Source organism: Anomaloglossus baeobatrachus, chromosome 1 (assembly GCF_048569485.1).
Source record: "Anomaloglossus baeobatrachus isolate aAnoBae1 chromosome 1, aAnoBae1.hap1, whole genome shotgun sequence".
In the NCBI taxonomy this organism is placed as follows: Eukaryota; Metazoa; Chordata; class Amphibia; order Anura; family Aromobatidae; genus Anomaloglossus; species Anomaloglossus baeobatrachus.
Genome location: NC_134353.1, coordinates 586,293,673 through 586,309,689, shown reverse-complemented (window position 1 = coordinate 586,309,689; position 16,017 = coordinate 586,293,673). Strand labels below are relative to the sequence as shown.

The 16,017-nt window shown below is 44.4% G+C and overlaps 1 protein-coding gene across 2 annotated transcripts in view; it reads left to right on the top strand.

The window, feature by feature from the left end:
- TRPM3 (transient receptor potential cation channel subfamily M member 3) overlaps positions 1-16,017 on the top strand; it is a 714,819-nt gene that overhangs the window by 639,798 nt on the left and 59,004 nt on the right. For both annotated transcript variants that reach the window (XM_075317925.1, XM_075317917.1), the window contains one exon: positions 7,550-7,724. In XM_075317925.1, the coding sequence (XP_075174040.1) occupies positions 7,550-7,724 (175 nt within the window). The remainder of the gene's footprint in view (positions 1-7,549; positions 7,725-16,017) is intronic.

The following is a 16,017-nucleotide window of genomic DNA, read 5'->3' as shown; positions in this document are numbered from 1 at the left end:
TAATGTCTATTTTATGGACAAATGAACGCCACGCTGGGACATCGAAGCTGATGTTGATGATGATTGCATCTGGCCAAAAGCAGGTTGGGAGCAGGACGCATTATCGCCTGCTTCCTAGACTGCAGTTTGTGAAGCATGCAGCACCGTGGAAGTGGCAGTTGTTTCACTCTGGAACTCAGGCTTTATTCCACTAGCTAACACTGATGATTTAAAAAAATTCAGTTTCCCCAGGGGGGATGGTTCAGACACCATGGAGCACTGCATCAGTAGGTACTCCCAACAGTTTTTTTTTTCTTTTTTTAAATTGGGAGGATTTGCAACAGTGCATAACATGCCAAGGAGTTAAAAAAAATTCTGATTCCGCAGGTCACGGCACACCATGGCCTCACGTGTGTTGGTGGTGTTGCGTGGTGAGAGGCAAGAAAGGTCAAAGGGTCCCGTAAACAGTTCCTCAGAGTAACCTGCTTTGGGGCCATATGTTTCCTTAGAATACTGATGTTGTGAGGAAAGAGGACCAGGCTAAGAATTCGATGGCCCAGCCTCTGAGCTACTCAAGTCTGTCTGTGTGGACCCTTGGGATTTGCTACTCGACAAGTAATTGGAGGCATTTTCTGCTAGCCAACTCGTTACCTGTTTGCACTGTTCAGGACGCAAGAGTGGTTTCCCACGTGGAACAGAAAATTGGGATAAGAAGGCAGAGGTAGATAAAGCAGGAATTTTTTTCTTTGGCTTGGTCACACTGCTTGGGCGACCACCACTGTCACTACCACCTCTTGCACGGCCCTTATCGCTTCTTTTTCCCATTTTTTGGGTTTGAATATTTGAAGGTGAACACTGTAACGTGATCTTTTGTAAAGGCAGTTGAACAACACTGATGCCGGGTTGGTATACTTGTGTTAATAGTTTCCCACGATAGCTGTTCCTGTAAGTCTAAAAACGCAAGGTACCTTTATTGGACAAAGTACCTCTTGGAGGAGTCGACAAAGATGTTGTGAATGTTTTTCAGTCCTAAAAGAAAACAGGGTTTGACACCACTTTTATTTTAGTATTGGTTTTAGGCACTCGGATTGTGTTTTAGTAGAAGCAGGCCACTATCTAGATTCTGTAAGATAAATATGAAACACCAGGATGCTAGGTTGGTGCTATAACGTTATTTGGCTTCAGGCAGATGTAGAGCCACTGACACCGACTATTAATTAAAAATTTGTAAAACTGACACTGTGTTTTAGTAGAAGCAGGCCACTATCTAGATTCTGTAAGATAAATATGAAACACCAGGATGCTAGGTTGGTGCTATAACGTTATTTGGCTTCAGGCAGATGTAGAGCCACTGACACCGACTATTAATTAAAAATTTGTAACACTGACACTGTGTTTTAGTAGCAGCAGGCCACTATTTAGGTTCTGTACGATATGAATGAAACACCAGGATGCTAGGTTGGTGCTATGATGGTATTTGACTCCAGACAGAACTACAGGCCGTGACAGCAATTTTTTTGGGATTTTTTTACACTTACACTAGGTATTTTTTAGCAGTAGGGTACACTATGAAGCCAACAGAAGGACGCAACTGTGCTGGTATGAATTGAGATGGTGGCTGACAGGCACTATACTACACCTGAACCCGTTGTTTTGGAAATTTTGAGACCTTTTTTAGGAATTTGCAATACCTATCCCTAGTAGAAGAGACACAAGGGATGTAGCAGTGCTGGGATTGTTGATTAATTAGTAGTAGATGTCAGGACAGCATTAAATCTCTCCCTGCCTGTGAAAAAGCTCTCCCTATATGAGACACTGCACTAACATACTGTATGCAGCACTAATAAGAGGCTGTTTTTGTTTTTTTTTAAAGAAGGATCGGTCTCACCTAATAAAGCACTGCACTAACAATGGCCCTATAGCTTGGTCCGTATTCACTGTTTTGCTGCCTGGCAATTTATGTAGCTGCTAGCAGCTACTGACTACTGGCTTCAGTCCTTACAAGGACTATTTAGGAGTTTGCAGCACGAACGCTATCACTTACAAGGCACTGCACTGTCACTGGCCCTATAGTTGGGTCCACATTCACAGATTTGCGGTCTGGCGATTTATGGAGCTGCTAGCAGCTACTGGACACTGTCTTCAGCCCTTAGAAGGACTATTTATTAGTTGGATCTATGAATGCTCTCCCGCAGACAATACAGTCTATCTATACTGCCAGCTCCATATGGCTGCGTGTTCACAAAATGACCGCTGCCTTATATAGCCCCTATGTTGCTGTGTGGCCAAGCCAATCACAGTAACACCACAACAAAGATGGCTGCGGCGTTACTGTGAGGGCAAGCAACATCAGATGTGTTCATTAGCTGGAAAAAGGCGCCAGGAAGGCAGAAATGAAAATGAAAGTAGCGGAGCAGATGCAGTTTTATTCGTCGGATACCGAATGGTGCGAATAGCCTGTTATCTGTCGGATACCGAATAGTGGTGAATACATTCGCTTATCCCTAATTAAGACTAATAATAAATATTGAAAAAAATCTAAAACTAACTTAATATTTCAAAATATAATGCAATACTTTGATATGACCTATCTTCTATATGAAGTTGTGCAATAGTTCTATAAGTTGAAAGAAATTACAAAATGTCACAGATTCTAGTTTCTGAACTAATAGATGCAGTCATTAATAACAAGGAATCATCAGATAAGAGTAGGATTTATGTGCGTGACATCAAGTTCTCTTCCTACATAAACTGTATCACTGTGAGATCCCACACTTCTCTAACAAAGTCATCAGAGCCCACACTACACTGGTTCTGTCAGTCTCTTGAACACAGTGCTAAAATCACACTATTTAAGAAGTATGACTGTGCTGATAAGAAAAAAAAAGAAACTTGTCAGCTAAATACATGTAAAGATCCAGGAACAGCAAACGGCTTACTATTTCAGTATCTATTTGTCATGATTTATTGCTGGTCCTCAATGACGACTGCCATCTAAAATGTCAGTAGGAACAAAGTCCTTAAAATAAGGGCATATACAGTAGCCATGCTTCCAAAGAGAAACTGTCACATTCAGAAAAACTATTTACCTGCAGGTATTGGAGTAATCTGCAGGTAAATAGCATTTATCACCTTCCATAACATTCTGGTACATTATATGTTGCGTCCGTCTTTGCTGCAAGCTCAGAAACTGATCTTACATCATTGCAGATAACAGCTGTGATGTACAACCAGAATTTGTCTCTAGCAGTAGCATGTGGAGCTGAGCTTTGCCCACTGCTGTTAACCATTTATATGCCACTGTCTTTGTAGCACCCCTGAGACCATCAGGGTGATACAAGGTAATGCATCCCCGTAAGGATGCAAGGATGCAGGGCCTACCCCCTTAGGGACCCAGAACCCCAGTGCCAGTACCAACAAAAACCCAGGTAATCCCAGTTTTCCCCAACAATCCCCCATACAATGGTACCCAGCTAGGGTGGGAGCAATGGATGGCCGCCTAGAGGTGGAGCCAATCCAGTTCACTAGTTGACTAGGTGGGAGAGGCGGACTGTGGAGAGAGACAGTGGGTGAGTTGACAGTCGTCGGTCGGGTGGAAACGAGAGAGTTGACAGAGGAGACAGTCTGTTGCAGGTTAACGGTGACCTGGTACCCAAGAGAAATGGTTGCTGGTGGAGTACTCCCGGAACTACGCACCGACGAGGTACAGGACCCTAGAAAGAGCTCCAGGACGACCAGTTAACACCTGCACAGCAAGGGGACCATCAAGGACCTTGCTGATCCTAAAGAATCCGAAGACTCAGTAGCAATTGGAGAACCGGGGACAGGACGAGAGATTCTAACCCCACAGGGTTCATGCTACCGTCAGGCGGACATAAGTGGACAAACCACAGAACGGTGACCCCCAGTTGTTCCATACCATGGGGACCCACTTACCAGAGACAGGTGCAGCGGAAGAAGGTACCAGAGATTCAAACTGGCACTGGGACGAAGGGGACCTGGAGGCGCAACCAGCTGGCCTCGGGCAACCAGTCAACATCTACCAGCAGTGAGTAAACCAGTTGCACTGAACACCTGTGTGGACTACCTTTTTCCGATGCCCACTGAACCATACACCCTCTGGGGCAAAACCCTACTTGCGGAGGGTCTACCATTCTAGCTGCCAATACCACCAGCCCCAGTAAAGACATTCTGCAGCGGCGGCTCCCTACACTTAGCCACAACACCGCAAGTGGCGTTACATTTGAACATTTATCTTATTCTCCCCTGTAAATATCCCCATTACAAAAAGGGCCCAGGGCACGGAACCGGGTAATGGCCACCATCGTGACTTCCCCAAAACCTGTACTGCCCGAAACAGAGTACCCCATATCACTGGGTGCAACATCAATCTCTGACAGCTGTATTTAAGACATTCTGACCAGGGTGCGTACCATTCCACATGCCTCTCAGCACTCTTTTGATACAATACCAATAAGTTTCCATGACAGCTATGGGTTGTCAAAAACCCCTAGCTTGTAATGACAGTGCTCCAATGAAAACCAGCTAGTTGGGCTTCATTGGAGACCATGATTTTTACTAGATTGCAATACCATTATACTGAAGTATATAGTTAAACCAATTAGTGACCACAGATTCAAGTCCAAACAAATAAAGTAAAAAGTAATAAAATATATATTTAAAAATAAATAAATAAAATGAAAATATACATATAGTAGGTGGTATTGCTGTGTACACTGTATACACTAATGCGAAAAAAAAAAATTGAAATGCATTTGTATTTTTGGGGCTCTGCAATGTTACACAAAAGTGCAATAAGAAGTGATCAAAACATATCTTCCCCAGAATATCATCAATAATAATGTTAGCTCATCCCCCAAAAAACAAGCCTCACCTAGTGTTACGAACCGGCGGCGCCATAGCCGCAAGCAGCCTGCTGCGGTTCCTGTTGCGCCCAGGCGCCGGCTGCCGTTCTTGGCCGTGCCTCGGGTCGTCCAGTTGGCTGCTCCTTCCACCATGTCTAAGTGTGGAGAGGCGGCTAGTGTGCATGCGTGCGCCGATTTACCCCAGCCAGAGTCTAAGCCCGGTGTTTTGCCTAGTGAGCATGCTCAGCCTGATTGTGTTATGTCTGAGACTAAGTCCTCAGTTCAGGCTACTGAGCATGCTCCCACAATTAACCCTAACAGCCTCTTTGCACAGGTACTTGGACTTCGTGTTGTGTCTAAGTTCTGGGATGTGCCTACTGAGCATGCTCAAACTGATAGTCTGCTATCTGAGCCTGTTGCTCAGGCTACTGAGCATGCCCAGGCACTTAGTGCATCAGAGGCTAGATCCGGTAAGGATCTCACTGAGCATGTCCGTGAGGTGGCAGGCCCTGATAGGGCAGAGGGTGTCAGGTGTCCTGATGACGTGGCAACTCCGGACTGGCTCACAGAGGCCCGCCCCTATGATCTGGCACCTCACCATTGGTCGTCAGACGATGACTGGTGAAGTGTTTGGGGCGTGGCTGCCATGAGGTCATCAATGACGTGGCGGTTCTGGATAGGTCGCATGTGACGTCACTGATGACATGGCACTCTGCTATTGGACCTTGGTGGTTCCACCCTGGGTTTGGGGCGGACCCAGGTTATAAAAGGGGCTGGACACAACATGGACGTGCGCAGTCTTCATTTAGAGTTCTTGGTGGCATAAGCCTTGTTGGAAGCGGTAGGTAGGGCTAGGCGAACGGTGCCTGTCACGCCAAGATTCGTGGCTCAGCACATGAGGGTCAGGCGCCGTGCTTCCTTGCTACCGTTCCTGTTGTGCTAGAGCAGTCCAGTGGCGTTAACTGGGCTGCGGCTGCTGCGTCACCTGTTCAGTTGTGCCTCCTACGCACACAGACAGAATACCTGTTGCGTCACCTGTCCGAGAGTGCCCTCTACGCGCACGGACAGCGCACCCCAGAACCCCTGTGAAGTTAACAGGGTGTTCCTGGATTGGGTGTGTGAACCGTATTATCCTCCTCGGCTTCCCAGTCAAATGCTACTGGTGTGACTACCGAGTGGTGGCCAGAAACGCTAATCGGAGGACCGCTCGGCCTGACGTGTCTTACACACGTGGCCGACAGGGTGCTGTCGCAGCGGTCTTCTCGGTCAACGCTAACTGGTTACCATCCGGCCTGACATGTTGTTACACACGTGGTCGGAGTAGCGTCCGCTCCACCGAAACGCTAACTGGGTTGTCGCCCGGTCTGACGTGTCCCTACACACGTGACCGGTTTCTTGAGTTATCTCAGAGCCATCCAGCTCTATAGTCTCCGCCTAACCCACAGGGTGCCAGCAGCTCCATTACCATTTGGAGCACGGTGGGCCCCGACTGGCGATTGGGATATATACCCCTGGTCCTAATCTGCCGGTCCCCCCGTAACACCTAGCTTCATAAACCAAAAAGGAAAACATTAGTATGTGGCTGTGTATAAAGGGTTGGAAGAAGTTATATACTGCAGGATGGAGCTTTGTATAGGGGACTTAAAGGATAATGTACTGCAGGTTGGGACTGTGTGTAGGGAACTGAAAGGAGGAGAGGGTTGTATAAAGGGAATGAAATCATCAATGAGGTAGCACCCAATAAGTACAAGAACCTTTGTCACCCTTCAACCTCAGTAGTAAAACCCCTGATAGGCAAATATGACCAAATACACAATTCAAGAACATAAAGTTTGTAGGATAAAAAAATAATAAACCAGAACTAATAGAAAAATGAATTAGGGTAATTTGGGGTAAGGCCCAGAGTCGCACGTTCCGCCATTGGTTGTGGCTTACTCAGGGGAAAATGGAAGACAATGCGGTAAAACTGTGGTTTTGTGACTGATTGGTTAACATTGTTGATTTGTAGTACTGGGATCCTGGATTCTGTCAGACCAGGGAAACATCTGCACTGAGTTTATACATTCTCACAGCTGTCTTAGCAACATGCTAGCAAAACCTTTGAAAGTTCCACCGGACTTCAGATAATGTTCAGTTCGGGACTTGGACTTGACCTGAATGCTAATGGAAGTCACTAATTAGGCAGTTTGGCTTTCCGCTCACAGACAGCTTTCCATAAACAGATCAGTTCTGGGGGTGGTCGAGGTTATTCCATTTTTTGTTTGGTGCACACTACTTCCAATAACATTGATTTTACACCCAGTGTGAGCCTTTCAAATGCTACAAGTGGCTCGCACTGGACCGTGCACCGATTGTACCCCAGCAGATTGATGCTTGGCAAGTGGTTTGCATACGTAAAACACCCAAACTCTGAACTCGGACACTGATTTTTTTGTAAACCCTGTATTTAGTAGAGACACCGAACTTTACTGTTTGGGTTCACTCATCTCTTCTTAAGATATGTTGACCCAAGAGCAAGGTTAGGTAAGGAGGAACACATCTGTAAGTATTGGTGCATGGTAAGTCCATTAGAATGTGAGACCCATTGGTGACAAAAACAAAAGTGTGATCTGACTACTTTATGAATAAAGTTAGCACTGTAACAACATGGAAATCCATTTCATTGGATTGTAAATTTGTGTTTTCAATGTTCTCATTCCATGCAGATGATAGACATGATGTACTTTGTGATCATCATGTTAGTCGTGCTGATGAGCTTCGGTGTAGCAAGGCAAGCCATTCTCTTTCCCAGTGAAGAACCATCATGGAAACTTGCAAAAAATATTTTTTATATGCCTTATTGGATGATCTATGGTGAAGTCTTTGCTGACCAGATAGACCGTAAGCAAGTCCTTTATGATTTTCTATATACTAATTTAGAAATTTAATGTTGTGCAAGTACATTTTTACAAATATAGATTTGTGTATCTAGTAAATTTCTATGGAAGAACAGCTTTATAACTGTGAGGAGCATTACATAACCAGGTATATTGCAATTTCTTTGTGTATTATATTCAAATTAGTTTTATTACCCATTAGAACATGATCATTTTTTTAGAGTATTTGTATCTCAAAATAATAACTGTCTTTTCATTTATTGTAATTTTTGTAGACTTAATCTAAGAAGGCATACTGTGTAGACTTGAAACAGAGGCAGGCTCTTTATATCAGTGTTCCTCAACTCCAGTCCTCAAGAGCCACCAAAGCGCATGAAATAAATCACTGTTGGTGGGCCTTGAGGACTGGAGTTGGGGAACACTGCTTTAAATGGCCATCAACAATCTTTTCTTAAAGTCTTTTGTATATTTACTATCAAAGGTGTACCTAATCATTGGGAGCTCTGACTCAGATTTTACTTTAGAGACCAGATTTTTGCTTGGAACCTTTAAAAGGAATATGTCAAAAGGTTTTTGCTGCCCCGTCCGCAACCAGCATGATGTATCTGCACAGATCCTGATTTCAGTGATGTATCACTTACTGGACTGCTTGTCTTATTTTTTTTAATATAAATCCCTGTCTTGTCTACTGTAGATCGACCAGTTCTCTGAATGCTGAACTCTGTACAATCCCCCACACCACAACAGTGATTTTATCAACCAATTTATGTATATCAGCTCACCGTGTACAAGCTCACCCCTGGCCTCTCCCTGGAGCACGGACAGGCACTGCCACAACCCGATATTGCAAATAGAAGAAAGAAGGAACATCCAGCTCTTCAGGCGAGGAAAGCCATGGTCTTTATTTTAGCATGCTAAAATAAAGACCATGGCTTTTGTCGCGGGCGGGGAGGAGGGTGTCAGCACACTACGCTCACCCCTTCTGCTCGGGTCCGGCGGCTGCTGCTCAGTGGTGGCTCGAGCTGTGGGCCGGATCCCGGGGGTTCTCGAGCGTCGCTCCTCGCCCGTGAGTGAAAGGGGGTTGTTGGGTGTGGGGATAGTTTATTGTCCGTGACGCCACCCACGGTTGTGGTGATTTCATCACCGCTGCTCTATAGGCCCGGGGACGATGGTGTGTAGCAGCGAGATGTTGCGTTGCCCCTCCGTGGGTAGGGGTTGGTGATCCCGGGGCCCGATGATGAGATGGGGGATGCAGGGCCTGGTGGGCGCAGGGACGCGGGGGCAGCGCTGTGCCTTGCGGCACTGTGGTACTCACTCAGCCTGAGACGTTGACCCAGTTTTACGGTAAACTACACGGCTGGAAAGACGGTTCCCACGGACGGCTGCACTTGCTCTCCCAGTAGGTAACGGTGATGTCCCTCTGACCTGCACCTGATGTTTCTAAGTTGGTAGCGATGGGTTCCCACCGGTAACCCGCTCCCCGGCTTCAAGCTGGACCGGAGGAGCTCTACTTTGCCCGCAGACGCTGGCCCTGAGGAACTGGTGCCCTGGCGGTGGCGGTGTTCCTCCTTAATGGTTGGACTGTTGCCTTCAATCGGGACTTGGTTGTTGGGGGATCAACGTCCCCTTCACTGACGGATTCGGCAAATTATGGCAACTCCTAGCCTTGCCGGGGTCCGAGAGGCCCCTGCCCTGGTGCTGACTGTCCTTTGCACGCTGCTCCAGACCGCCGGGTCACTACCCGTCCGCGGTCCTTCCAGGAACGCCCGAACAGTCACCCCTCCGGACAGTCACCGTCGTTGCTGACCTTGCTGACCCTGTCCTGCACACAGCTGGACTACTTCAGGCTTTCTCTCTGTCACCATTCTTGCTTTCCTCCTTTACCACTTTACTTCTTCCTACTTTCACTTCTTTAGCTCCTCTTTGCTCCTGCCTGGGCTACTCTCCTGTTTACTCCTTCATGTCCCTCACTGGACTCACTGGTTTCTTCCCGCCTCCAGAGCTGTGAACTCCTCGGTGGGCGGAGCCAACCGCCTGGCCCACCCCCTGGTGTGAACATCAGTCTCTGGAGGAAGGCAACAAGGATTTTTGGTTAGCTTTGGTGTTCCTAACTGGGATGTAGGGTGTGGTGGTGTATGACCTGTGACCCCTGGCTTGCCCAGGGCGTCACACTTTCCTCGCCTGAAGAGCTGGATGTTCCTTCTTTCTTCAATTTTATCAACACTACAGCAAGCTTCCCAGTAAGTGACACATCACTTGAAGTAGGGTCTCTGCCCTACATTATGGTGCTGTTGGATTAGTTGGAAAAAACCTTATTGACAGATTCTCTTTAAGTTCCTCCTCAGCTTTACAACCAGATTAATTTCTTCTGTTTAGCTACAGACTGGGGTTTCTTGGACCCACATGAGCAAATGGTTCTGAAGGTTCACCTTCCATCTATACAGAACCATGGCCATATGTTGTTGCTTTTGTTACACATTAAACATATCATGAAGGTCAAATTAGTTGTTACCTTTGGAGACAAAGAACCCAGTGATAAGTGATTCTCTCCAAACTCTGCCAGAGTTGTCTTCTGCTAGATCGTTAGGGCCCATGAATATGTGAAATGATGAACCTGCTCAGCTTTTTCATCAATCTAGAAAATGCTGTTCTGAAGTGTTTTACCCTGGCCCAAAGATTTTGAGTGGAGCATCAGGATGTATGATGTGTACCATTTCCTCACTCGGGAACATTCAAGAGATAAAAGCAGCCATTGGTGTCCAAGAGAGATGTTCTTGGGTGCAGAGGGTAGCTTTATCCCATTGCTCTAATTGTAGCTACAGCTACTCTTGTCTATATTATTTGTCTCTTTCTGTTTCTATTACTTTTGGCTGAATGTGTGCCTGGTAATGCCTGAGTACAATGGATGTCAATAAAGTATAGAAGTTAGGACCACATGGTGCAAGCGGTACTGTAATGTATTCAGTCATGGGAAAGATGTACTACTTAACCTGTGTATGAGGACATCACATTATTAGCTCTCAGCTATTACTGTGGTAACCCATTTATATTCATAGTACATCCCCCGATTGCCAAACTACTAACCTGATCATGACTTACAGCCAACTAAAAGGTGAAGGATGCCCCGTATTCTTTCCGCCGTCTGGCTTCATGGTGATAACTGAATAGAAATGTTACAGGCAGAACTGATGACGAGACAATTGAGACAGAAAAAACACCTCCTGTGGTGCTTCATGAAAGAGCTTACATTAACAATGAACAGTCATATGCTATTAAATACAGTATATATACAGTATATTACTGGTTCTCTATTAAGTTGCTAATATTTAGATTTATTTTGAGACTCTAGGAAAACGTCTCAAGCCATATATTAAAGACTAACCATCATTTTAATTATTAATATTAAATTTGTAAAATATTATCAGAGAAATCTGTTCTTACAACCTTCTGGATTGAGCTTTCTTTCTCCATACATGGGTAAAATCAAAATTCAGTGAAGTCAAAGTATTACATTAGAGAAGTATAACATGACTGTTGGTACTTTAGACTTCTATGGTGAGAGAGGAGTTACAGACATCCTGCTTCACATTCTCTTGAAGAGACGATTACAGTTCTCCTTAGAACTTTATAAGCACCAACCATCATCTTCTATCTCAGTAATGGGAAAGTCTTTGCTGAAGACAGAGTTTACCCAAGAATTGAGAAATGTGAATGAGAAGTCAAGTAAAAGACATATTAAGAAACTTCCTATTATCATGTGCACTATTAATTTAAAGGGAACCTATCAGGTCCTGTATGCACTCAGAACCACAAGCAGTTCTGGGTGCATATTGTTAATGCCTCCCCAGCAGTGCCAGCCTATAGTAGCATAGATAAAGAGATCTTTAGAAAAAGTGTTTCTAAAGATCCCATATGATATGCTAATAAGTCCAGGGACTCTTCGCAAGGGCGTTAGTTCCCTTGCCTAGTCAGCCTCCTTAGCATGTAAGCACGTCCCTGTGGGCACGCTAACATGCTAATGAATGCGCAGCGTCAGAGGATGATCTCACTCACCTCTCTGCTACGATCATGTCCGACCCTGGACTTCAGCTCAGTACACATGATCCCAGACTTTCGGTCATGCGCACTACACAAGTTTGAAGCCAGGACGCATATACCCGGCTTCATAGAGTGCATGATCGAACGTCCGGAAACATGCGCAGTGAGCCAGAATCCAGGGGTCAGACACGATGGCAGCAGAGAGGTGACCGCTACCATCCTCTGAGGATCTGCATTAATTAGCATGTTAGCACGCCCACAGGGGCATGCTTACATGCTAAGGGGGCCAACTAGGCAAGGGAACTAACGTCCCTGCGACTAGTCCCTGCGCTCATTAGCATATCATATGAGATCTTTAGAAATACTTTTTCTAAAGATTTCTTTATCTATGCTAGTATATACAGCGACAATTAGGCAGGGATTAGCAATATGCACCCAGAACTGCTCGTGGTTCTGGGTCCATATTACACCTAACAGGTTCACTTTAAGGGAAAGAATGGAAATTACTCTTTAAGATACCACTTCTCTATGAAAAAAGCTTCTTCTTAAAATAGCCTATTATGAGGTAAACATGTTGGCTTCAGAATCATGACCTGAGACATTTACAATACTGCATTACAGTGCAGCGTTTTACATAGCAAGAAAAATCAAAAGATCCATGCAAAATCGTGTAAACGCTATGGCGTACAGTAAGACTGCATATCTCATAAGACACCTGCACATATGAACTCAGCACACCAAGAGTAAGACGCTTCCAAGAGAAACATCTGAATGAGATTTATATAGTGCTAACATTGTAGTCCTGGTCTCCTTTGCTCTACATACTTGCTTCAGGACAAGATATCCTGGCAAGAACTTGTGAAATGTCAACATATAATAACTTTGACATTAATCTAGGTCATCATAGCAGGCAGTGCAGACCTTTGGAAGAAAAGAGGGCACAATGTACCTGGTACTGACGACAGGGAATAAAGGCAGGAAGCCAATGTGCTGAGAGGTGAAAACAGAAGCTTTTTCTGGGCTGTTAAGGTACAGATGGACCAAGCAGAGCATTCTTGGCTGCTTTATGTAAAATATGTACAAGTAGAAGAAACACATCTGTACGGAACTGTATTTCAGTTCATAAATGACAGACATGCTGTAAACTTGATACAGGATTGTATTGTGATGTTCCTTGCCAGCAACAAGCCATATTCTGTGCCTCGTACATTCTCACATGACCCCCTTTCTGTCTTCAGTCTGGAGCCAGCTTCTGATAATTGAAAGCAGAATGTAATTATGTATTCACTTTTACTCAGTATTGTATCCTGTAAAGATCACTTGGCATGTACTTACCCCTCTCGGGTAGACTGGGACCTTTACCACCATTTTATATCTCTCTTCCACGCATGGAAATCTATTCAGGCGGGCTCTACCCCTTCCTTGTGATGCTCGAATCAGAGGATGGACTCCAGATATACTGAATTGTTAGAGATCAGCACTCACTATCGTCTAGTTTTTTTCAATTTATTTTCTTCAAGTCACCATATACAATACTGACGTGTTTTCATCTGATCGATTTAATTCCAGTTTGAGAAAACAACTATGGATATAGATTGAAACGCATCGCTATTGTATATGATGTCTTGAAGAAAATAAATTGAAAAAATCAAGACGAAAGTGAGTGCTGATCTTTAACAATTCATTCTACCCATGGAAAGTATGGAGAATACAGGACTGGCAATTCGTGCTACACTTCTCAAAATTTAAATTGCAACATCAAGAAGGAAAAGTCGTGGACTCATGAAAATCACAGGATTGATAGACATGTTAATGATATGCAAATTAAGAAAAATTTAAATAAAAATGTTAATAACATCTCGATTTATTCAGTGTCGAGTATGAGCGCAATGTACAGAAATGAACACACTTACACATGCTGGAATGCTATTAATGAGGTTATTAATGGTGGTCTGAGGAATGCCCCTTTAAACTGAATGTACTTGGGTACATAAATCATCAAGATCCGCTGCTGCCAGCTTCCTTTGCAGTTGCTAACCAAGGACATCTCAGATGAGAGACAAGTCCGGCGATGTTGCAGGGCATAACTGCATGTTTAGGCCATCAAAGCTGCTCACAGTAAACGAGCAACATGTGGACTAGTGTTGCCATGTTGCTAAAATGACTCCTAGAATACTTTGGAGAAATAGTTGCCACAATCGATCTATTCTGTACTGCAAGTTAAATTGAATGTCGCTTACATATCATAAGGCATCAAACACATAAGACGGTGTTTGGACTACGAGTCAGACATCCAACTGCAGGTATTCCATTGACTTCACGTCATTGCTCTCAAAGACGATCATGGTTCAGGGCAAGATGGCAATGAAGACTAGAATGAAGGACTATCCTCTTCAATGTTGGTTACCTATTCTTTCTTCGATGCAGTGATAGCCAAAGATTGTTCTGGACACCAAATGGACAATTAAGTGAAAAGATTTTCACAAGGGAACGACACTCTGGTTATTTCCCAGGATTATGATAAGCATATTGTAAAGTAGTTGGACATTTCTAGTCTTCATTCCAGGTATAATAACAGCTTAGTGTTACATTGTTTTTGTTGTGGAACAAGTGGTACAGCCATTTCCTCAAAGTGTCCCAGGATCCGTTTTTCAACACAATTCCAGACCACATGTTGCTTGTGTGACTGTAAGTAACCTGCATGGCCTAAATGTGCTAGCCTGCAGCATATCTTGAGACATCTGGGATGTCATTACTTGGCAATTGCAAAAAAAGCTGCCAGTAGCACATCTTGATGATTAGTGTGTCCAACAACATTCAACATGGCAGAATGGTCCTTAGAAAACCATTATTAACCTCATTGATAACATACCAAGACATGTAAGTTCATGTATTGGTAGCACCCAGAGGGCAGCGGGAATCAGGCACGAAGTCTCGTACCTGAAATACTCGTCAACGGGCTGGTATGATGATCTGAGATGTCGCGGTGGCCTGCCTGGCTTCGTGCCCAGAGGTGTACACCAATAAGGAGGAAAGATAATGAGGGTAGTGGTAGTATAAATGTTGTGACGCCACCTGTGGTACGCGGCCAGAGATTAGCCGCCGCTATTGTCGCTGTTCTCCTGTTCTGTCCAAGGCCCCAGATCCTAACTGGCACTGTGCTTTCGGGCTCTTTGTGGCCAGGGAAGCTTGAAACCTCCCCGTCCTGGCAGATTCTGGAAAACCAACTTGAAGTGTAATCTTCCCTAGGGTCCTGCACCCTGTGTGGCGCTGGTTCCAAGGGAGCGACTAAGCTCACACATCGGCAACTGCAAGAACGACTCCTGTGTCCCACGAGAGCACTAATAAGACACGTCTGCTCTTTCCTCTCCTGATGGAGAACTCCTAACTGTTGTGTTGGCTCCTGACTCCCCCTGGTGGCTGCTCCTTCCCCGGGTACCTGACACTAGTGGGTGGTGCTCCCCATGTTTGAAGGCTACCTTAAGACTCTACCCTAGCCCGGACCCCATTGGGGAGAGCAACCTGGTTGTGTATTTGAATGTGTAAGTCCTCCGGATCCGGGTTAAGCACTAGACCTTAAATCAGGTGCAGTATTCTGTGGCGACTGAAGCCTCAGGGGCGCCACATATTTCTGCATGTTGCACTTCCATTCAGAACTGATTAAAATGGAATGTTTTAAAAATTCTGCTTGCTATTTATAACATTAACACGTCTATTGAACCTGTGATTTCCATAATTTCACTACTATCCTTTCTTACAAATTTACTGTTGATTAGTATATATATATATATATATATATATATATGTATATATTACATATATATATGTAGTGAAATAAGTATTGAATATGTCACCAAGTAGATATATTTCTACTGACATGAATTTCTCACCAGGTTTGGTAACAAGTCAACCCATCCAATCCACACAGGCAAAGACATAAAAAAATCAAACTATAGATATCCAGAAATTAAGATATGTGTAAAAATGAGAACTGACACAGGAAAAAAGTATTGAACACATGAAGAAAGAGAGGTGCAAAAAGCTATGGAAAGTCGTGACACCAGCTGAAATCTAGCAGCAATTAGAAAGCAATCCTGCCACTTAGTGAAAAATAATATCAACTGGTTCAATTGATGATCTATAAAAAGGTGTATAATTAGCAAGGTACCACACAACAAACATCTCATGATGGGTAAAACCAGTGAGCTGTCTCAAAACCTTCACCATCATATTGTTGCAAAGCTTAGTGATGATTTTGG